Source organism: Haliotis cracherodii, unplaced genomic scaffold (genome assembly GCF_022045235.1).
Source record: "Haliotis cracherodii isolate W230 unplaced genomic scaffold, xgHalCrac1.p SCAF_9, whole genome shotgun sequence".
In the NCBI taxonomy this organism is placed as follows: domain Eukaryota; kingdom Metazoa; phylum Mollusca; class Gastropoda; order Lepetellida; family Haliotidae; genus Haliotis; species Haliotis cracherodii.
In genome coordinates this window covers 45989095-46013915 of record NW_027266343.1, presented here as the reverse complement: position 1 = coordinate 46013915, position 24821 = coordinate 45989095, and the positions used below count along the sequence as shown (strand labels likewise).

General features: G+C 38.1%; 1 protein-coding gene across 6 annotated transcripts in view; it reads right to left on the bottom strand.

Moving 5' to 3' along the window:
• Nucleotides 1-1492: 1492 nt before the first annotated feature.
• The window catches only part of LOC139452339 (endothelin-converting enzyme homolog), a 237480-nt gene continuing 214151 nt past the window's right edge, over nt 1493-24821 (bottom strand). For 5 of the 6 annotated variants that reach the window (XM_071233782.1, XM_071233777.1, XM_071233776.1 and 2 more), the window contains 20 exons: nt 20678-20873; nt 18896-19105; nt 18149-18426; nt 17476-17676; nt 16233-16349; nt 15801-15887; nt 15132-15274; nt 11153-11241; nt 10482-10517; nt 9349-9467; nt 8636-8734; nt 7798-7875; nt 7135-7238; nt 6678-6788; nt 6386-6453; nt 6007-6131; nt 5106-5171; nt 4526-4621; nt 4043-4119; nt 1493-3671 (listed from right to left, as the gene is read on the bottom strand). In XM_071233782.1, coding sequence (XP_071089883.1) covers nt 3572-3671; nt 4043-4119; nt 4526-4621; nt 5106-5171; nt 6007-6131; nt 6386-6453; nt 6678-6788; nt 7135-7238; nt 7798-7875; nt 8636-8734; nt 9349-9467; nt 10482-10517; nt 11153-11241; nt 15132-15274; nt 15801-15887; nt 16233-16349; nt 17476-17676; nt 18149-18426; nt 18896-19105; nt 20678-20873 — 2400 coding nt within the window. In that variant the 3' untranslated portion in view covers nt 1493-3571. The remainder of the gene's footprint in view (nt 3672-4042; nt 4120-4525; nt 4622-5105; nt 5172-6006; nt 6132-6385; nt 6454-6677; nt 6789-7134; nt 7239-7797; nt 7876-8635; nt 8735-9348; nt 9468-10481; nt 10518-11152; nt 11242-15131; nt 15275-15800; nt 15888-16232; nt 16350-17475; nt 17677-18148; nt 18427-18895; nt 19106-20677; nt 20874-24821) is intronic. The other variant, XM_071233778.1, reaches the window with a different exon arrangement.

Below are 24821 nucleotides of genomic sequence, written 5' to 3'. Positions count from 1 at the left end.
GGTGGTGGACTTTGACCACACAATACAGTCCTGTATCCTTCACGCTGGATTTAAGGACATTTGATTTTAAGGCTGTGGTTACATTTAATGTGCAGTCCTGTGTCTTCATTGTAAATGACTACATTAATGAGTAGGCCTCGTATGCCATTCTATGAATAAACATGTATACTGGAATGTTTCATAAATACAGTTTTCTGTGTGCCTGATGTTGATATATATGTCTCGTATTCTGCCATTAAGTAATGTAAACATAATTTTAAAGTTTTAAAGTTTTGTATGAATAATGCAGGATTTGGAAGATTATATACCGTCATGTCTGATGCTGAAATTTCAGTAATTCATAAACCTTGGAATATGTTTAATATATATTTCGGGGGCACGGATGTCCCAGTCGTCTAAGGCGCCGCGATTCGCTGTCGCTTGGACACGCAAGAAACCTATGATTGTGGGTTCGAATCCCGGTTCGCCCCGATTATGTTTCCAGGTTTGTCAACACCATACCCGTGCTCGTGGTTTCACCCAAATGGTGAACGTCGGAAACTTGCATTACTTCGGGCTTTCCTCCCACATTAAGCGGACACGCCGTGATATAACTGTTAAAAGCGGCGTTAAACCCAACTCACATTTTATTTAAACATTTGTATGTATAGCACATACATATGCTTAATTTGAATTTGCCTGTTGTATAGACGTGTATTCATATGTAATGAGTGAGTGAGTTGGATTTAACGCCACTTTTAACAGTAATCCATTTATATCACGGCGTGTCAGCTTAATGTGGGGGCAGAGCCCGAAGTAATGCAAGCCTCAGCCGTTTACCACTTCGATGAAACCCACGAGCACGGGTATGGTGCTGACAAACCTAGAAACATAATCGGGGCGAACCGGGATTCGAACCCACAATCAGAGGTTTCTGGCGTGCCCAAGGGACGCAACTCTGCACAGCGAATTGCGGCGCCTTAGACGACTGCGCCACCCGTGCCCCCTCATATGTAATGACGTGAGTAACACCTTGCCTGACTCAGTAAGACGTGTTTTCAATATGTACATGTATAACTCTCGTGTTCCTGAAGATTTATACCCCCTGTCAATCTAGTGTCGAATTTGTTTGTCGGTCATTCTATGAAATTGCTGCATGAATCATTTTAAAAAAGACGTACAATGAAGTACCCACGCAAACATATACAGACTGCCTGTCCTTTCTTGACTATCTTGGCCATATCAGTTTTCACCGCTACTTTTCCTTTTTCGCCCAGTGGAATCTGTTTCGGCAGATAATCGAGACTGGTTACTCTCTGGTGTTGACGTTTTTGTATTATCATGTACGAAGGGTGCAGTGTGTGAAACCCATTATTAATGGCGTGATATGTCTGGAAGCTACAAGCGGCGTAATACCAACCTCACTAAACTCTAAGAGATCCTGAAGGTAGCCCCTCTCTTCCATTTCCCAAATCACAACACAACAATATCATTTAATAAAAATAGCATTTATTTGAAGTAAAAAATGTTAACCTTATTTAACAACCGATACCTTGCTCTCACGCTCACTCACGCACGATACGCTCTCACAAAGGTGTCTAAAGTCATTGTGAAATGATTTACTAAGAATGTTTGCTAATAGTAAACACTAAAATGAAAATCCTGAACGCCTTCAAGATGATGGCAGTGGAAACCAACCGCAACACATTTTATGGCTGAAGTGAAAACGGCATTTTGTAATGCTGTCAAACTAAACTGGCATAATTATTCATTCGACACACAAATCATATCCCTCTTTTAAACAAACAGGTCTCCAAAGCTGTTGTATTTTCAGTGAGACCTTTTTTTTGTTTTACAGTATAGCTTAATCAATGTTTGCATGGACATGGTAAATAATGTATGTACAGTAAGCTTAATGTTAAGTGAATTTAAGAAATAAGTCGATAACATTCGAAACGGTAAAGCAATTGTAAACTATATATTCAATAGCCTATTATGAAACTGAAACATTACAACAAGGAAAGGTCAACTTTGAAATGACCACCTTAACGTCGTCATGGCAACAAGAATAACTGAAAGTCGTCATGGAAACAATTGTGTGAGGTGTCGTCATGGCTATTAGGACAGCTTAATGTCACGATAACGACAACTTCTAGTCATGGAAACATAGACAGCATAGTGTCGTCATGGCAACAACGACAGCTAAATGTTATGACATCAGCAAACTGTCGTCATGGCAACGCGTTCCATTTATAATATTGCATATCGTTGTAGGAAAATAGGTCTTTTGGAGGTCACAACCATGCATAGGAAATATAATAAGTGTTCATAAACTAGAAACTATACCGTAACAATTGTACTGACACATGGTGAATCATATATACAAATGCCATGTTGAATGATCCAATTTAATATGTTCAAGAAAAAAGTTTATATACAATGCTATTTCATAAGATTTCATTCATATGATAAATATGGGAAGGAAAATCGATAAATTGAAATTCTCGTAAAACATAATTTACGATAAATGAAAATATATCCATGGACTGTTATGCCCCTGTAATGATTCTATACTGTGTAAATCACATAGCACTGAACACATGGTCAGCCGAGACACTTTAAATGTCTGTATATTAACTGGCCCTCTGGACAAGAAGGATTAAAGCAACATATATTGTACTTATGAACACCAACATCGAAACAATTCTTTTTGTGAGTCCACACAAACAACAATAGGTAAAAAAAACTATTATCTACACCAGAAACAAGAAGTTGTGGCAACTAAATAGTTTCGTTTAAACTCTTACTATTTACATAACGGTCAAAGTACTTATTCCAACTTAATTCAATTCTAAATCGACTGTGAAGCGTACTTTCGTATCACCCGATGGGAAAAAGCGATTAGCCACACCACATAATAAACAAGAATATTTTTAAGGTAAGCACACACAAAGAGATCACCCACAACATTCGCGCCATCAGACTAGGAAATACTGCAAACCTCGGCTGGAATTATCACGTGACGTGCTTCAATTTAAATCACGTCACGTGACTTCATTTTCTAGCGTAGGCAATATGGCGGTGGCCTCATTCTGGAAGACATGGAGACTGCATATCACATGATGCTGGTTGCTTTAATGAGCGCTAGCACGATGCCTTAAAACCATGATTTACGAAAGCTATGCATGAATAGATTCTTAAAGCATATAGTGGTATATATCTGGGTAAATACGTGTTAGCCATTGGTATCAGTTGAAAATACACGCTTTACGTCATAAGTTAACACACCTTCACACTGGGTATAATTTATCCCCCATTGTTCTTTTGACTATAATCATTTTTGTCTCTCTTGTTTAAAATGATCATATACCCCAATTCTAATATATGAGTATAATGTAATCGCCTGCTAGTTTAATGTACTTATGGTATTAGGACCAAAGGGAATAAGTGGATACGAATGTATTATTTTCTTTGATAATGGTAGCCGCGTTTTGTTTATTCATGAAGGGAAGTTCAATTGAATTTTAACTGATTAGTTTGAAGCATCGTGTAGCGTTCATATTTCTGACGTTCATGAAGTATGGATAAGATATTACCAAACTTCACACTTTATTCTGGAGTTCATTTTTGCAGCATTTGGACAGTCGAATGCCCAGGAAAATGTCTTGAAATTTTCTAAAACGCCGTTGACTCTGAAAAGAAAAGACAAAAGACTTTTACACATAGCAATTTACCAAAGAAAATTGAAAGCTTAATTAATTGTACGTCGTTGCCAATCTCCTAAAATAATATTATGACTCATAAATGTGAATAATCAGTTTATTGTGCCTTATCCAAAATTGGTGTAAAGCTGGACCCGGAATAATGGCATTGTAGCCAATGGAAATAATTAAAATTGGTTGTCATTTGTAATATACCATGGTTGCTGTGACTGACTGGCCATCATGTTCTTTAATGTGCCAGGGTTCTTTCTCATCACGTTTACCATCAGTGTATGATTAAGATGCTTTTGAATGGCGATTTTGAAATTTGAATAATTCTCATCAGAAGAACGTTGACCCACCTCGCAAAGCCAGGACTATGCGGATCCGTGACTAGATGATGCAATAAGCCATAATTCGTATATTTTGAGCAGTACATCTGAAAAGGAAATATAACATTTGTATCAGAAAAGATTGCTCTTTGAAATATAATACAGAGACATGAAACTTTATATAGTTTTCCTGTTTCCTAGTTTTATGCTCACGAGGTATTTCACTTATTGAACTAATCTGGTCGGTTTGATTTGTGAGAACAAAACTTATCTCAATGTGAAAAGCGATTAAAGTTTAATTAAACACAAACATATTGTAACTGGCATACTGGCATAGCTTTTGGCCTTCAGTAGTAATGGGTCCGGATTACTGAGGTTACACTGTAGTCTCTTAACTATTGGTAATACCTCATAATGAATAGCAACACATCCATGTAGAATATACGTATGGTACAAGGAAGCGAAGGAACTCGAGAGCTGTATGTATGATATGGGAGATGCTTGACTACATACCTGTGCAAAGCTGACAAAGAACACCTGATTGTGAGTTAGATTTAGCCCAGGTAGGGGCGTCTCTTCTTTATTCTCATCCACCCACATGTGATATGCCTGGGAAATGAGAGTTCGTATGATATTAATAGTAGCGGATGTAGCATTGAATACATGTCAACAATACATGATAAATCAAAAACTCGAATATGAAACTGACAATACATTCACTAAGTAGCCTAGTGGAGTAGCCTAGTGGTTGAAGCGTTGGCTCGTCAAGCCAAAGACCGGGTTTGATTCCCCACATGGGTAGAATGTATGAAGTCCATTTTCCGGTTTCCCCAGTGTGACATTGCTAGAATATTGCCAACACCATGCTAAAACAACACTCACTTACTCATTCACTCGATATAGTCACTGTGTGTTTTCAAGTTAAAGGACGAGGTTTGATAAGACTCGACTCGGTTGCAGAACATACTATGTTTAAACATAATTGAAAATACGTTTTATAAAGATCTTGTATGGCGTCCTCCTACGTTGTCACCCTATCACACAATACATATTAAGAAGTAAATCTTATCGCGGTCGCAGCGGATTAACTTACAAAGGCTGCGGCTCGCAGTCCTCCATTATCTGCAATATTTTCATCTAATGTAAAGGTCCCGTTAACCTGAAGACAGAGAGAACAACATGGATACAAACGATTGACACATTACATTCAAAATGTGATTATGTATTCGTTCTATAACAAATGTAAATAATGAAGTTGACATAGTAATTAGTGTATCTCTTATGAAAGTATGAAACCTACCAAAAGACGATATTAATGGTATTTAAGATTACATCGCTCCATGGCATGCCTAACTTAAAATAAAAAATATGAATCATCCTGCAAGGAATAGAACGTTTTAGTGAGTGAGTGGGTTTAACGCCGCTTTTAACAGTATTCCAGTTATATCGCGGCGTGTCAGCTTAATGTGGGAGGAAAGCCGAAGTGATGCAGGTTTCAGACGTTTACCACTTCGGTGAAACCCACGAGCACGGGTATGGTGCTGACAAACCTAGAAACATAATCGAGGCAAACCGAGATTCGAACCCACAATCATAGGTTTCTGGCGTTTCAAAGGGACGCAACTCTGCACAGCGAATCGCGGCGTCTTAGACGACTGGACCTCCCGTTCCCCCATAGAACGTTTTACGTTCCTTCATCTTTGCATTGTTATCTGCATGTTGTTGGGTGGGTTCAGTGATATCGCTGTCTGTCAGCTCAAAATGGTAATACGACAATAGACGTTTATCACTTTATTGAAATGTTTGGTGCTGACAACAAATGATCATAATCGGTGCGAATCTCGAACCAACAATGATCAGATCCTGGCACAATTAAGGAACGGAACTGCGTTTATGTCATTGCAAACAACAAACAAGATGTCGTGATGCCATTATGCCATGTGTGTGATGTATGAGTATAATGATACTGAAAACATGTAGTGATGTTCACATACCCCATAACCATCTCTGGTGAATTGTCCGTACTGGCCTTTCATACATTTTGTGGTTTCCGCGAAGTTTGCAGCTGTATGGGGATCCCACCATTCATCCAGTCGGCCCACTCGATCATACTGGCGACCTGCACACGTCACATAGATATGGTATACACTCAATTTGCGCATATTTTTTCAGAAAAATTCAATTCAGTCGGAAGACAAAGACAGGAAGATTTTCACATTTATTCAATTATTTTGTATTGTATCACCGAAGAAACGAAACACACTTATTACATTACATTACATTACATTACATTACATTACATTACATTACATTTACAAAGCATTACAGTACATTAACGGAAGATACATGGTAGTCTATATGTATCAACCATACCTTGTATGTCAAATGCGTGCGTGATTTCGTGACCGATGATGGACCCCATAGCACCAAAATTGACGGACCTGAAAGGACATAGGACATTTCTAATAGAGAACCTCATTACAGACAACTTTGGAAATCGCTAGAATTAAGTACCGGAGTCGGGATTTTAGATATAGCTTTACATAACTGCAAATACATTATATATTTGGTTATAACCTTTATATCTGTGTTTGTTATAACCATGTTCTGTTCTAATATGTATTGTTAATAACTTGCGACTCAATGTTTCAGTTACAATACTTACTTTGGTCCATTTGGAATGTAGAAGGGAAGATGGAACATCGCGATGGGGAAGATGATGTCGTTCCGTGTGGGGGAGTAGAAAGCGTTCACTGTGACCGGAGGACGCAGCCAGCTACAACACAACACAGGTAGAATGTACATTGGAAGAAGTCTTTCCTGAAAGGACATTTAAGTCAAAGTAAGGTGGCATTTTTACTGAATACAAACAATGGACAGTGCGTTTTTTTCTCTTTGAACAGGCTGTTTATATTCAGACAAAGCTTGTATTCAGACACATAGCAATATATGAACCTTTATGGTTCATAAATACATGAATATTTGAAACGAGGACAAGAAGAAGCACAATTCCTTCAGTGAATATACAAGGGAGACAACTCTTATGACTTTCGCTGTGGGCTAGGTGATTATGGTTAGAGCTCACGTCCATTCTAACGGTACAAGTCTATTTATAGTCTTACCTCTTTTTCCTGTCAGGTTTTTCTTTTAACAGATTATTTGCAAGTTGCAGCTGGAACTTCCGCCATGTTTGAATATTCTTGAACCAGTCACCAACAACCCCAAACTGAAAATATGCGTATCTAATTTTAGTGCTTAGCGTCACGGTAATCATGCTTGTGTAATTACTGTGAATAACGACACTTTACAATTTGTAAACAGTCCATAAATTCAAAAGAAAATTTATCAACATTCATTGAAAGAAAATTGAACGCTGAAATGTGATTCTAAAAGGTTATTTTACGTATATTACTTATCTAACCGTATCTCAAGAATGCCTGATACAGTGACTATAAAATGTCAACGACCGAGAAAATCAGTCTCAAATATCTGCCTGAATTCCTTTGGGCGTAAAAGGTAAAATAGCGGTGAAAATTAAATGAATGGATTACTGAAAATCAGTTTAAAATCAGTGATAACACCAGGTGTTCGCGAAACCTTGTCTGTCGTATGGTTACTGTAGACAACGTCAAAATGATCAAAATATCGTACCAACCATGTACGCATTAATCGTTCATCGGAAACCTGTTAATCCGTACGATTTTGCTTGGAATATTACCGTCCAGATTAATGAGGTTTCAGTGTATACATTCAATAGATGTGTAATAACAAGGTTCAATACTTACATTATTATAATACGTATCCAGGAAAGTAGCATTGAGAATATACAAGGGATAGCTGATTTTGTCTATGATATGGTCGATCTGAAATGAAAATGTAGTCATTGAAACTTACACGTATGATTAAATCAGGTTCGTCTTAACTTTAGCAATATCGCGCAGTGAAGGAGCAGATTAAACATGTCGTTAACACGACGAGAATAGAGCAGTTGCAAGTCAGGTATAACGTACGCATGAAGAGTTTTTCAGTTATTAGGCGTTTCAGTTTGACGTGGAAGGAAAGCTCGAAGTGATGCGGGTCTTGGATGTTACTAATTTGGGGGTAAAGACGAATATGGGGTATGGTGCTGACAAACCTAGAAGCAAAGTCAGGACGAACCGGGATTCGAACAAATGATCATTGACATTGCACGCCCAAGGGAGGCAACTCTGTACAGTGAACTGCGGTGCCTTATACGACAGTGTCAATCGTGCACCCAAAAGAGTTAAAACGGAAATTCTACCATGAATTTGCTAAATACTCGGTTATGATTGGTTAATCAGAGGTATCAAGTCACAATAAACCCCCTCTGAATGAAACAGCTGATTTGACGGCCGTATCACCGCGGAAGCTAATATGTTTAGAATAGTACTTGTCTTACAGTCATTGTCGGTAGGCATATATAAGTACTTATATGTACAATTACATACTACAAAAAGCAAAGTTGCGGTTACTACGATATTCAAAGGATGTGTAGCAATATTTTCATGCAGAAACACGATATAAATATGCAAAGAGAATGTATTTTAAGCTTTGAAGACAACAGAGAATTTGGCACTTAAAATAACGTAAAATATTAAATACCTTTTCTGATGCCTTTGTCCTGGTGCCCTTGTCCATCCAGAACTTCCTCAGAAGATAATCCTTGAATGCACTTTTAACGTATACAATAAGGTCTTCAATCTACAACAGAAGGAATATATTTATATTAGGATGTGTAATAGTGTTTGGTTAATAAATGTAAAAACTAAAATATAACTCATTTGACAGAATAATCTTAAAACAACCGTTTCATTTGAAACAGGCATAGTCAAATTGACAAGTTAAACATTCACGACTACCGATGTTCATACTAACAAGTTTATCATTTTGATTTGTTTCAACAAGTGTAAACGTACAACACAGTATACAGTAGACAATCAAATCAAATTGTGACATCACATACTAAGGGGCTTTTCAAATCTGATTAAGAAAAACGAACTTCGGTAGTTACATTCAAATGGATCTTTCCTAACATCAAGCTAACACGCCGTGATATATGTGAAATACTGTTCAAAGCGAAGTTAAATCCAACTCACTCACTCACAAAGAGCCCCTTTGAAACTCCGGTTGTATCAAAGAAAGATTTTATCAAGGCGAAACGACATTACAGAAACACGGAAACCTTGTTAAACCGGAATGTAACGTCCAGCAAAATCGACCTGATTTGCCTTTTTGGATAAACGAATTATTCGACTACAATACTGAAGTCATTTGGATTATAGCGGTTCCGCTATACACAGGTATACAAGTCCAACCTTTTCTGCATTCTCTCCATGGGCAGTACCGCTGACATAGATAGCACCAGTGGCAAACTGCATCGCAGAGTTAGTGTAGAAGGCACATCGCTTCCAATGTTCAATCATTTCTTCTTCTTCTGCAAACGTAAAACGAAATAAATCTAGTAATTAACAAAGAAATTTGTAAAGATCAACTGCCTACACAAAACCATGTATCACAAACTAACAATAATGATGATAATAATAGCAACAATAACAATAATACATTTATATAGCGCCTTACATACAACTACAAGCTGTTCAGCGACGAATACACAGTAAATACTAAAATATACACATAAACAGTAACTCTAGATCCATTGGTTTTACACGTATCAGGAAGATTAAACATCGATGATAGATTTGAATTCACAGAAATTGTTGATTCATCATTGCATATACAGAATAATTCACGATCGAGAATTGCGTTATTTATTGACCTATGTAATAGAGAGAAAATTATTTCGATATGTCATTGCATAGCACATTGCCATTATACAAGATATAATTATTCAAGGGTCTTTGGGATAACTGTTGCAAACATGCACAAGTGTTTAAAACAGGCAACATTTGTGAAAAGGGAACAGTGCTATTTGTAAACATTGCACGAAAACTATGAACCACGAGCACGATACTATTAAACATGAACGGTGGATCATGATGGAGAATGGCTGGGTGATCGTCACTATGGTAACATATTAATACTAAACACATGCACATATACGTATTTTCAGCTAAATGTATCACAATGTGGGACAACTTCGAGACGTGTCGGTAGTTTCCGGTACCTCTCGGTAAAAAAGCAACTATTGATGACGTAAAATAGTCAAAGTATCATATCAATCAACTTTTCATTTTGTGCATTCTATAGAAGAAAGTAAAAAACGACTGTCGTGATTAAATAACACGGGAGAAAAATCTTGCCGGAAACTACCGGAACTAACCGATGTTCAATGATGACACGTGACGTTCTAAATGCACAGTTGGAATATGAGCGAAAACTAAACGAGAGCAAACTGTACCTGACTTCTGATTCTAATATTGATAATTAGCAAGAGAGCGAAATTAAAGGTTTTAACATTGCATACTCGGGCAGCGTGCCAAAACGTTACCTTCTATTATCAATTTCTCAAGAGGCCTGAATGCACCTAAAATGTAAAGTTTCGTCGACATGTACTATCTACTGGTTAGAGTGTCATTTCAGTGTCATTAGTTTTGTTTATATTTGTGCATTTGAGAGACAGTTCCTTTCTACCGTGCATTTCCAAAACACACAGACCAGTGAGACACTTGGTGCATTTATGAGAATAGGTCGAATTACTTTAAACAATTACAGCAATACATTCATGCACTAATGAAAAAAAAACTATTGAAAGTAACATTTATGAAATCTAAATACTTTTGACACAAGAAGGGTCATATATATCTACGTCACAATATTATCCTAGACGATCTACGTAGATACTAAAAACAGAAACGTGATCTCGCCTTTATGCGATAGCTGGTCCTAACGCAATGCATGTCTCGTGTATCGATATGAATACACTTTGACATTTCAAGTTGTTTAAGAAAGAATATTTTAATGTCTCAAAAGGACATTAATAAAACAAACTACGCGCGTAATACAGCTACATTAAGTTTCCAATTCCACAGAAACGTATCAAGGAGAAATCATATATATCATCCATTTGGTCCTTTCGTTTCCTTTCCTTACCAGACACCCATGCGTTTCTACAGTAACATCAGTATAACAAGCGAGTACCAGGACACTCGCACCACTTACCCGACTCTTCATACACCTCAAATGTATTGGGATCGAAGTAGGGCTTGAGAGATCGCACGAGCGACAGAACCATGTAGTCTCGCAATATCCTGAAAAGAAATATTAAATTAAAATAGGGTATTGATGGGTTTTTTTTTCTAGTTTGATCAAACATTCTTGAGAGTGTTTGATGAGCTTGTTCAATACAATGTTAAATGCATAAATCAGACAGCAGTAATCTCCGGGATAGTATATATGGTCAAAGCATAATTTTATAAGATGTCTCTTGAAATTTGGCTGGAATGGTTTAAGTGGTAAATTTGGGCCAATCAAATTCCTGCAGACAAATACAGAATGGCAAAAGAACCGATTTAGATGCTTGAGTTATGGTGATGAGGATGGGATCCCTCGAAGCCATAGGACTTCCTGTTATCCAGATCCAATTAAATTCGACAAAACATCTATTGCTAACTGCCTGAGATTGTGTCCAATTGTAGGCAATTCCTGAGAGAAATAATGCTTGAGGGTAGTCTCGATCATTATTTTTCCTCCAAATAATTAAATTCTACATTTCAGTGTCACATTTATGTTCCTGTAGGAATCATGCATATATTCTAACACATTCAAGGCCTTGGGAGTAGTTTAAATGCAATTGATGAAGCGCCATGCTTAGAGTCCGTTCACTGGAGAGACTTAGAGATGTGAGAGTCTTTGACAAAAAACGGAGCATCATTTAGAAATTGTCGCGATGCGATTGCTTGTGTGCAAATAGGATTAGCACGAGAAACCTGCCCAATAAAACAGCCACGTTCAATAAGACACACGCACACTATGTTTACTCGCATCATGTAAAACACCATTCGAAATACATATTCAGTGGCTCGTTGACTATGAAAAGGAGAGGAGCAATGATTAACGTAAAGACGTAAATTTGGCAAAGTATATGTCAAACACATTCAGTGTTCTCAGAATGTAATATAGAGACTGAAGGAACGTCATCTGAATGTAATAACCCATGCCAACACTTTATACTTCGCACTAACAGTATTCAATATGAAGGCATAATTGTGTGTTTTTCAATACATACAAAACGCCAACGCAAGTGAATACTCTTTCTCGATATTATCCGACGAAACACGTTCCATTGGGCGTGAAAGGAAAAATATGCGGCGAAATTATTTTTTCAAAATTACTTCTGGACAAATGGCAATGGTAGACATACTACGGCTAGAAATACTATTTTCGGACCAGTTCTGTTCCCCATTTATATTTTTCAACTGAGGATAAACGATTGTGTACACATTGAAAAGTGGGATATCGGGCATTAAAGAACATCAAAACGAGGAACAACATCAGTAACGGTAAGTACGTTTATAACGAACACGCTTATAACGAACTTATTTTTTAGTCCCGACCATTTGTTGTATAAATGCTGTATATATGCCTATAACGAACTACGGTTATTACGAACTAAAATTAGTAGTCCCTTTGAGTTCGTTTTAACCGTAGTTTTCTGTAATTCTCTTTTTTTCATTTCATGGTCTGCATTTGTTTGTAATAAATCATACTTAATATTACACTTAATTAAGGTTCAAATGCTGCGCCGTCCTTGCGTTTACGTTTACTTAGAAATAAGCCAGTTTCGCGCGCCGGAATGTCTTATTTGAACCCTCATGGGACCAAACAGGTACAATTTACATTTATGGTGTAAAGTAACTGCAGGACATGCAGTGGAACAATATTAACTCACCAATTTATCAATAAGCAAAAAAACTGTTTTCCTTCTGTGAAAAAAGGCTGCTCATTTAGAATTGGATTCATGCTGTAATGGATTTAGCTAACATCGATCTGTCATTTTCATTAGAGTCTGCTTTCAGTCTGGAAACACGTGAAATGTCACATACACACGAAAACAATGGCCAAATCGGTACACTGCACATTGTTAATTGGAAAATTCAATCTATCGGCAATATTTTGTATTGTTGTGCAAGGACTATGGCACAAGTTATCGAGCTGGTGGTTATATAACTCTGAGTCACACGTAGGATGGATGTCACACGCTGTTGCCAGGAAGGGGGGGGGGGGGGTTGGGGGGGGTGAGGGGGTGAGGGGGAGAAATGATTGAGGAATAACCCAACCTTGTTGTGTTGGTTTTACTCTCAACTCAGCTTACAAATGGTTTGTTTCATACACAACTTGTCTATGATCACGTTTCTATAGTGTTGAATATTTTGTCATAATAAAGGTTCAAACTGTTATATTTCACCTAAAACGTATGCACAAACTTTGTAAGGCTGTTCTGATGAAGGACAGTTTGATCTTCCCAACCTGTGTTTTCAAAACGCAAGCAACTGAACTTAAGGGGAAGCTGTAAATGCATCACTTGGGAAATCCGGAGGCTAGATTTAATTACTACTTCTAAATGATAATTTAATATTGCGGTGAGATATCAACGATTGATGTCAACATTATTCGATGTGACAATTCACCTGTACATATTCTCGCAATCCTACTTTTGAAACAGTTATGCAAGCAGGTGTTCAGGAAAATGAAATCTTGCTATCCTTAAAGTATAACCGATAAGGCAATACAGATAAATGCCAAACGGGTTTGGCGGAGATTGCAACGTATAATGGAATAAATTAATAAGATTAAAAATATAATGCAGTAACATGCAGTTGCTATCAGCTGGTATGTTAAGCATATAAAAAAATCAAAACAAGGATAGGTTTCGTCTGTGGACTTGGACGCTCATAGTGCGAAGGTTAACAGATTTGATGCAGCTTTAACAACTTAATCATCAACAAGATAAGATGGAGAAGGTTTACCAGTGCATTTTTTCACATAAACGTTTACGCTAATGGTATGTAAATCTATAGGCACCAAACTGATGGGTTTCGAGAACAAAACAGAACGTTATTGTCCAATAAACTACCAATCAGAAATGATTGCATGTCATTGTAGCAAGAAACGTTTACCAAGATGACGTGTAACACATCAAGACACAGCTCAGTGATGGCTTTACCTGATGTCTATGTTCAGGTAACTAGGACCATCTGCGGTAACAACATCATATGCTTCGTTTCAAACCACCAAGAACCTAACACTGCCAGAACGGTAACCTGATTCGCACAAAACTACATACAATTTAAATGAATTCTTGTTTAGACATATCTTTCCTGACAATGACTGCATCTAGACCTCCCAGGAATGCAAGAGCAGTTTTGAAGTGTTTGCTCTCAAAATCACATGCACCATTTGTCTGTCCTTACGCATATAATGCATTGTTGAGAGGCATGCTGCCAGGTCTCTGAAAGTGTTTGTTTGCCTTGATCTCGAATCAGTTAATTCCGTCCCGGTGATGTAATGACTGAACTCGTGTGATTTCTAAATAAGGTTGCGTCAAATTAAATGAATTCTACCATCTGTTTCCAAATGTCAACAATTGTTTATTGGTATTTTATGGTTCGAAGGTTTGATGAGAATTAACCATTAATAAAGGTAATATGAAAGTTTCTTTAAAACATATGTGGGATTTGTTTCGTATGGAGACCAACAGAAACATATGTTTTGTGTTCATGTGAGGTTATATCGAAATATGTGGTGAACGAAAACAAGGATCAAAGTGTCTACGGATGAACCAGCATTTCAACAAGATGTGGAAAAATGTTGAATATGTTTACAAACCTCATCACATGACTGAACTGCAATGTAAGCAGCAACTTAAAAACAATGCGTGGTATGATGACGTGTGCAAACAGATTGTTCTATCATAAATCTGGGTACCTTTTACATTTCCTCTGTTAAATCCATCTTATTTTTTTCAAATCATGTAAACCAGTGCAGACGTTCTGACCTTCAGAGCACACACGATTGACTGTACAGAGAAGATGTATAAAGAACACCTGTTTAGAGTACAATCAGTACGAAGAACAATCTGTACAGATAATCTGAAACATTCTATACACAGAACATGCCTGACCCAATACATGCAACTTACTGTGTTGTATTCTTGCGCGACAAGTAATCTCCGACGATGTGGGTGACGATGGTGAGGTAGTGCGGATGAAGAATCACAACGTAGTCTTCGTCGGTGACGACGAAGTTCAGTTTTTTCAGGTACTGAAGCCAACTCAGCTGTGACTGTAACAACAGACATGTACATAAATATACATGTGGGAAAGTTGTGGAACATTAAGTTTTGGAACATTTAGTGAGTAAGATGGGTTAACGCCGCTTTGAACAGCATTTTAGTCATATCGTGCTAGGGAGGCGGGGTGGGTGGGTGGGGGGGGGGGGGAGCACGGAGTGATGTTATGTCACAAAAGATGTGAGTTGGCTTTACGCATTTAAAGTAAAGGAACAGCTCCCAAACAAACTTCATTACAACTGCAATTTATTCATTCATTCTACAGAATTTAAGCAGATAGATTAATGTAATCGTTTTGTATACCTATATCTTATGAATTGTTTTGCCATGGAGTCATTGGAATCTCAAAGTATCAAAGTTCGATACCATGGCGTGTTGTTAACATCTCGCCATGGTATTGAACTTTGATACTTTGAGTAACAAGGACTTCATGGCAACCCTTCATGGCAACCCAAATCCTGTTCATCAGTGTATGGTTAGTAAATTATTATTATCAAGCAAACTTATCAATTGTCTTACCAGCGTATAATTGTTCTCCAGTTCCTTTATAGATTTCACGTTGTATAACCTCATTCTGTCATGTGAATGCAACGTGTTGGGTGTAGCCTGGAAAAACAAAGTCTGTGAATAATACAAGCGGTTTCATAATTAATATCGATGTATGTATAATTTGTTTTAGTTAATATGATAAAGTGAACATTAGAGTTCAGACATACCGGGCTTCAATGAAGCATAAAAATACAAGAATGTATGTTATATGTATATCTTCTTTATATATAATTATAGTAGAAGAATCACAGTATATACATGTTTAATGAAGCCTTGTCTAATTGCAATCATTGATGCATATTCATTCTCGAAGACATGCGTCCATTGGAATACCCGTTATAGTTTAAAATGACAAGCCTGTGCTGCAGTCATAGGTATACCCGAATATGACGTCATACGTACCGAAGCAATGGCGATTTCCACATCCAACAGCTTTTCAGCTCTCGCAGTGGCATTTTTCTTTGACATACCAAACGCCATCAAAATATGGACAGTCTCCTCCAGAAATATCTTCTTTACCTGAAAGGTGATATGACATCCATTATCTCCCTACACAGACGTTGTAATTGCACGAATGAATTGATTGGAAAAAGACATGAAAGAATATTTATAAGTATGTCGAAAATAATTAAAGGTTATCATGTTCAGAAGAAGTAATGAGAAATAGCAACAGTGAACAGTCGTGAGTTCATGCCAAAATAATATTAAGAAGAGTGTATTTCTAATCAAATAAAAAATAGATCACCATGGCCATGCAATAAAGTCCTTGTTCTCTCATTGACTTATGTTGTTACTTGGAACATCAATCCACAATCACCAGCTATTTCGAGACTAAATAGCCTCTTTGTCTCCTGAATTAATATGGTTTTAAGTCAGGTTCGAAGAACGAGTGCACGCACAAGAGTGGTCTAATCACTTTATTACATACTTCCTAATGAAAACACTGCATGATAAAAGTGCATCAAGCAGACTGTGATTTCATTTTCGACATTGCTTACTTTTTCCCAAGGTTAATGTCTTTGCATTGCGTCAATGCATAGTTTCAAAGACAGAACTTAAAGACATAGTTTCGACATTGCACTGGTTCTTGTGAACGAATTGTGTGACTCCGCCCTATATGTATGCATCCTCTAAAAGCAGATTACACTGGGAAACATAGGAACCGATAATTAAATAAAGAACAGTCTGAGTTTATTTGTGAATCTGCTCTTGTCAGATGTTAGATAAATTAATGATTTCCCTAAATGTGTCGTTCAGCATGTTGTAATCTCAAGATAAACAACGACTATCACATCAACGCCTACTTCAGTTCCTCCAAGGGAGAATAAAGTCGACCCAAAATGTGCTCAATGCCCATTCGATTCTCTAACTAATCAATTTAGCGCCCTGTGCATTAATTCATGATTACAACACGAGCACAATTTCTACGGAAATCCAAAGACCATTAACACTGTGCAACACTGAATCTGGTAGTAAGGACTATCACTGTTTTCCTACAACCTTAAACCTTCTTACTTATGCTTCAGGTATGCTGCAGGATAAATCTACCCTATTACATGTACTTTCTTTGAATCAAATTATGAGTCTCATGTCTTCAACGTCTAAATTGCTATAGTCGAAAGGAAAATCAGCGGTTCTGACTCACCTCTTCTACTGTCTTCTTTGGTTGCTGCTGTTGTGTCGGTGTTGGGGTAGGGGATGGTGAAGGGGAGGGTGTCGAGGTGTTGGACGTGTTGGTGGATGGAGATGGGGATGGGGAAGGGGAACGTGATGGAGTTGGCTTGGCAGAATTCTGCTTTATAGAGGGGAATAGATCGGATGGCAGCACCGTCTGGCCGATATCAAACTACAAACGAGAAGACTAGTGTGAAAAGTGAGATCATAGCGATTATGAAAAGCATTACTTCATTTATAAATCGACATATTTAAATTCTATCATTTCACAATTTCAGTTATAATTGGATGCGATATCTATGTATAAGTTGTGTACACTGTATATACATTTTTGCAAGATGTTCGGATCATTTAAACAGATTTTATAAGCGGTTTCATAAACTTGTAACAACGTATAAATAATACATTATTTTGCAATGTATAATTTTCGTCTTTACCTACGGTTGGAATCATTGCTATTCTAGATACGTTTATTCAAGTGATTACTTTTCTAGAACAGTATACAAATATATATAAAACATTTGCTACAGACAAATGACCTCAGTACATTTTGTGAAATTTACGTCATTTTTACCATTATGAAATTCATATTTTCTTTGAAATCGTTGGCCAAGAAAATATCAAATCTGAAACACAGCACCTACCTTGAGAATATGTCGTTTAGTTGGGTGCCTCTCGTCAATGTCGACCTTAACATGAAAAAGGGGCCATGCTCCATAGGAGTGGATTTTCTCTATGGCTGAACTGAAATTCCATGATGTCCCAGCACTGTCATCTTCGTCAAGTGACCAGCCTCCTACAGACTTGATAATAGCCCGGAAGTCGGCAAGAGTTGCCTGCCGGTTGATGGCGCTCTCCTCCATGCAGCTCCTGTACAAGTGCTTCACCTTACCAACGGCTTCACCTGTCATTGTGTTGGTTTCTGAATTCGACAGGAGATTTGGAAACAATTTAGACTAGTGATCAATTAATAGTCATTATCAGAGCAGTAAAGTTACTCCAACGCATCATTACCTTAAGCGAAGGACTCTTCACATCATAGCGTGATAAGTTTAGTATTCACTGGAAGAAAAACTTTAACTTCCATCGTAATGTGATTAGGAAATATATTTCCAGATTCATTCGAGCGAATATCTGACATTGACTATATTTCAATCTTACATCGACATATCAAACGCATAACTAAATATTAAAGTTTTAAGATGTTTCAAAATTTTATGATTTTTTACCTTTGTTTAGTCATACTTTCAAACCACAGCAACTTGTAACGTGAAATACTAATATGTCAATTTATTCATTATTTATAGGCTTGTATTAATCTATCAATAAACACATGAAAATATGATAAAGAAGAGAAAGAGGAAACCAGTATAAGGTGGGGTTATAAATACCTATAAGATTCTTCAACACGTACAGGTTCTTTCCCGACAATTCCTGGAATCGGTCCCACATCTGATAGCCCGGGGGTATGGGGCTCTGCCGCTCCCACCCCCCACATGCATACTGGTAGAAGTCGTCGCAGGGGTCCACGCTGGGGTCCATGGCGTTAAGGATGGAGCTTGCGGCCTGTATACAGGCAGGTGTCTTGCAGTATGTCTCCACTAAAAGAAACGAACGGAGAGTTGGTAAAGGAGATAAGATCATCCACAAAACCACCATGGCCGTCCTCCGCCGTACAAGCAACATCTGGATCAGCTGATGCAATTTGAACCCAAGTCTGTATTCAATGTTTCTTAAAGGATTACAGTTGATCACTTGGTTTCAGTGTCAATGTGTAGATTAAACATCCATTATCCAAGCTTATAAGTATTGGATGTCAAACAGTGAACGAATGGGAAATGGTTCTAAAAACAAATTTCAGAATAATTCCACAACGAACACCCTTGGTCAAAGCAATATCCCAGCCTTTTCTGATATTTCACTGATGTTCATAAAGCAGGGTACAGACTGAAATAGTTTCTCCAACCAGTCTCCTGTCTTAACCGTGAACAGTTCAGTGTGGAACTAACGTGGTCGGCAATTCTTAACACTGGCACCATGTGCTCATGTCCTCGTCCTGAGGTCTGTTACGCCAGCGTCCCAGAACACTTTATATACTGATTTTCCCAATGATAATTCATTAACACTTGTCACTTCAATACCGAGCGTGTCAGGGCCAGGAGGCTGTGGAAGAGCTGGAGAATTAACTTTGTTTCTGTGGCGAATTACAACTACTTTCTTTGTATAACAAGAGATCCGGCTTCTGAAGCTGGTCCTTACTCCCCCGCTGGCAGGAGGATGCGCTCAGGTCTGACGGTGCCACTGTCAGGAGCCGAGGGTAGGCAGAGCTTATTCATTTCCGGCCCACGTCAATTCTGATTACTTATTTTGAATTTAGAAAGAAACTTTCGTCCTGTTCTTGTGTGGTCATTGTGTTCTTATACTGATGGTTTCACTGGGGAGCATTTATATTTTGCAAAAATTCATATTTTGTAACTTTATTGCGACAGATCATTAAATGGTGGAATGTGTATTTTGGGTGTTGAAGAGAATACTTCAGATTCAACAAACAGAACTGTCGCCACATAGAATACATGTTCTCTGGAAAAGGAAGCTAAAAGCTCTTTCAGATATCAGTATTTCTTACCATGAAATAATATTGGTGCAAAGTAATCATGATTGATCATGATTTTATGTATTATTGTGAATATTTAGAAATACCACGGACCTATAGTTCGTGGAAATACCTAACTCCGAAGGCCTCTCTTTTATTAGAAAAGTATGATTTTTTAATTGGGATCGCATAGGCTTTCTAATGATTCTATAACTTAAAAAAACATAATAGTCGCAGTTTCTGTGTAACACATTTTTTTATAGCAAACTGCTCTATTAGAAGGAAACATATGATTTGTGGTATAAGCTTTTTTAGGATCTCGCATTTAAACGGCATGAAACAATCCAGTTTTTGTTTTTATGCGAATCATTAAAGAAAATCATTTAATCATTAACGTCCATGCCATCACATAAATTAATATTTTTCCGTTATCAAAAATGTACATGATCACAGCCACATGCTTTTCTATATGTTAATAATGTGTTTGATGTGACATCATGACAGTATGTTTCAATATAATTCAGGCATGCATCAAACACCACCACCGAGAAAGTAAAAGCAGAAGACAACCGACCCTTACCCGGAACTACCCTGGGTCTGGTCAGTCCTACAGCCAGGCCAATAATGACCACTAGCGCAAGGAACACGATGACCAGTAGACCCTTCTCTAGGGCTGTCCGGTTTCGCAGACACGTCGACTTTATCGTCATCACATCATCGTAGTCTTCGACGATGTCATCCTCGGAATCCGATCTCCCAAACGGGGCTTCGGTCATCTGTAAAAAATAAATTAATGGTGAGAAAGGATATCCAATGTCTGCATCTCTACCCGAGTGAGTGAGTGAGTGAGTGAGTGAGTGAGTGAGTGAGTGAGTGAGTGAGTGAGTGAGTGAGTTTTAAAATTCCAGCTGCATCCTGACTCACTGTAAATAATCGACTCTGGGCCAGGAAAACCAACAGTAATAAGTAATAATAGTAATAAGACTAACGATCGAGCCATGCCCTCGGGGCACCATGGCATATGGTGGCCCAGATCACACATTGTAGCCACCCAATCCTCAGTGGTCGATTCATACAAGCTAATCTAAGATAAAGTACAAGCCAAAAATCCGTACGGCCGTAAATTAACATGTTAATTAACCTGCGTGATTACTTCAATAGAAAATAAAACATTTAACGCATTTATTCAGTTTCACAGGAAGAGATCACAAGAATTCAAGGGTGAATGTGAACGGGACGTTCTTTCATCGTATTAAATGTACCAGCGTCAGTCTCATAATTATAAACCACTTAAATTCCTGGTTCATTAGCATTTACTTATCCATCTGGAGATAATCATGCCCCAGTCACTGTCTTAAATAACATAATCAATGCAATATCTCACATAAAATTGGGCTTTAAATATTTTAATAGTCCCACTCAGAAGGCGCTCACTGAGGAGCACGCCTGTTACAACAATCAGATGTTTAGTTTTTCTGTCAGTTATGCTCGATTTCCGTTATTTTTCGTGTCGTGGAATCTCCACCGCTGAATCTTCATTTGATTAGGCGAAAGAGAAAAAGGGAAAGGTTTTCGTTTTAGGGCTGGGAAAGTATTGGCAAATCTTGACAAATTTCCCGATTCTTGAAAAGTATTTAAAATTCTAACTGTTTTTATGTACTACAGAAACAACATATATCAGAAGCATTCTTAATTTAGTCATTGCGTCGCCTATGTATGTGGAGCAGTGGACCGGTGTAGTGGGCCCTGTGGTGTGCGATGATCCTAATTCGAATCTGTGTGTTGGTTCGAATCCCAGATTCCCTTGATAATGATGATTTGTTTGTTATCATATCTGTGCCAGTTGCCAGTGAGACGTACACCTAAATCACATCGTGCTTCCCTCGCACACTATCGCCGTGATATAACTACTGTTCAAAGCGGCGTTAAACATTACTAAATTATTCACAATAAATACTATATCTAACTTGCTCTACACATATAATTGTGTGTATAACGACATGTATTAATGTTGTCAGTGATTTACGGAGAACTCTACGTCATCTCATACGTTATCACAGACATGACGTCACTCTGGAAATGTGAAGATCTTGGTGGTAGTAGCAAATATTCAAATGCCAAGATGCAATGGAGAACAGCATATACTTTCATAACTCACCCGCCTGGTGAGTAGAATGTTTCAGAAAAATCGTATAATGCAAAGTTATGATTATTATTGATGGAAGTCAATACATAACCAACATTGCCAAACTGTATTTCAAGAATAATATTCATTTCTGGGCTTTAAATCCGATTTAACAACGCTTTTCAGCCAAAACAATTACGGCAAACACTAAAAATTGTCCTCTGAAATATTACAACAATTATCTGAATTTTCAAAATTGTCCTCTGAAATATATGCATGACGTTTTACCCTTTTGTTCAGGTTGAATTTTATGCTTGGCAATCATTCAACGTGCAGATTTAAGTGCAGTTCAACACAAGGGTCGTTATAAGAACCCAAAACAACGAAAGTCTCAATTTTCCAAAATCTGTGAGTGATTCAATATCTTCAGCTATTCCCCACCCACGGACCAGATCTTCATTGTTCGTATGTATTCAGCTTAAACGAGCTGCCATCAGCAAATGGCCAGGGGAAATAAGCTTCGTGTTTACATCTCCCGACGGATGCTTGGAATACAGAGGAACAGATTGTCACGACGCTTGTCGACTTCTGAGACTTATCTTCATTTCTAACAGAACAACGGAAGGAGAAAGTGCTGAAGTTTTGGAAATGTGTATCAGTCCTAACGAATGGCATGCCATGACATTGATGTCCACCTGGTTAGAAAACGGATGTTAGATGTGTGGATGTTGTGTGTTTATGTCATTTACCCTGCTGATAACGCGCGTGTGTGTGTGTGTGTGTGTGTGTGTGTGTGTGTGTGTGTGTGTGTGTGTGTGTGTGTGTGTGTGTGTGTGTGTGTAAGTGTGTGTAAGTGTGTGTGTGTAAGTGTGTGTGTGTAAGTGTGTGTGTGTAAGTGTGTGTGTGTAAGTGTGTGTGTGTAAGTGTGAGCGTGAGTGCTCAGCAACATTCCAGCTAAATGACGGCGGTCTGTAACTAATCCAATCTGAGCCATGCAATTAAGTGATTGACATCATGAGAATCGATCAACCCAATTAGGTTACGATGACATGATTCAACCAAGTACCGAAACTGACCACCCAATCCTGTTAGTCGCCTCTTACGACAAGCATGGGTTGCTGAAGACCAATTCTAACCCGGATCTTCACGGGGAACAACTCCATTGACCATAAAAGTCAAACCCAGACACCTTGGCAGAACGTAACAGTATCATATCTTTAGGTGTAAGTGTCCTTTCTGTAGCCAGTAAACATATGAACAAAAAGAAACAGTTTCATTAATTTTATTGATTCCTGATCTATTAAGATGACCAATCGATTTCAAAGTAACTGTGAAAGAAGATATGCATTTCTTGAAACGGGCCCTTAGGTCATGCTCCTAGACTTATTTATTGCTATTAAAACGTTATTTTGTTGTAACTCAATAAAACGCCTTGTTGAGAGGAATCCTCGTACTTGGACATCCGATAGTAGGCAAACCACCATATGTTAATTGCAAAACTAAATAGCATTTGTATAGTGTGTGACTACCGCCGTTTCCCTCACAACGACAACGAGGTCGATGTGGACGTGCTACACAAGCCACGTGGAAGTTAACACCGACACCGATGGTGATGTAAGTCGACAGAAAATCGTTATGTGCGTCTGTGGCCATGCTACATGGTATAATCCCTCATTTAGAACAGGCAGTTTTAACATGAAGACAAAGTACGAACCAGGTGATCATGGTTTATTGGTGTGTTTATATATTGCGGTACACTAAAATAGCCTTTGAGTAAAAGCGTTGTTATTTTTTTAGAAGAGGGGAAACAAATTGGAATTGATAAGACACTAATCAGTACGTATTCAACCCGTGACGTCATGATTGTGAAGATTGCAAAGTACTTTCGCGTGAAGGTTCAGGGCTGAGATTCGATGTGAGTATGGTGTACTTTATTGATATGGACTCGATGAACTGGAATAAAACATATATCGTGAGCCCCAGACAATAGGACATCTGGCACTTGCGATTACAATATGAATATAGATTGTCAATGCAAGAGAATAACCAGTCTAGATTTTCTGCCCAAACAGATTTCATGTGGCGCAAAGGGCAAATAGCTGTGGAAATTATACGAATGGACCACTGAAAATCATTAGTGACACAAGGTGTCCGCGAATATGCTTAGAATAGCACACACAAGAGCTGCTGGTCTTAGACGTTAACCACTTTGGCGAAACTCAAGAGCACGGGATTAGAACCCAGGGACAACGAATTGTGGTGTCTCAGATGACTGGGCCACAAGCTAAACCCCACCCCCACCCCACCCGCCCTAACAATGTATAGGTAAGTGAGTTGAGTTCTACGTTGCTTTTAGATATACCACGGCGGAGGTACACAATAAATGGAATCGAACCGCTTTAACCACTAGCCTACGGCAGGTGTGCCCCAAAGAGGAGTTTTAGCAAAACAAGAGACATCATACGATGGAGAGAAACGATCCAAGGTAATGGGGAAACTAACATCTCTCCAGAAAGTTTGATCATATGGAATTATATATATTGCATAGGTTCCAGCAGATCTTACTTTGTAAACAATACGACACCAACATACAACTAAC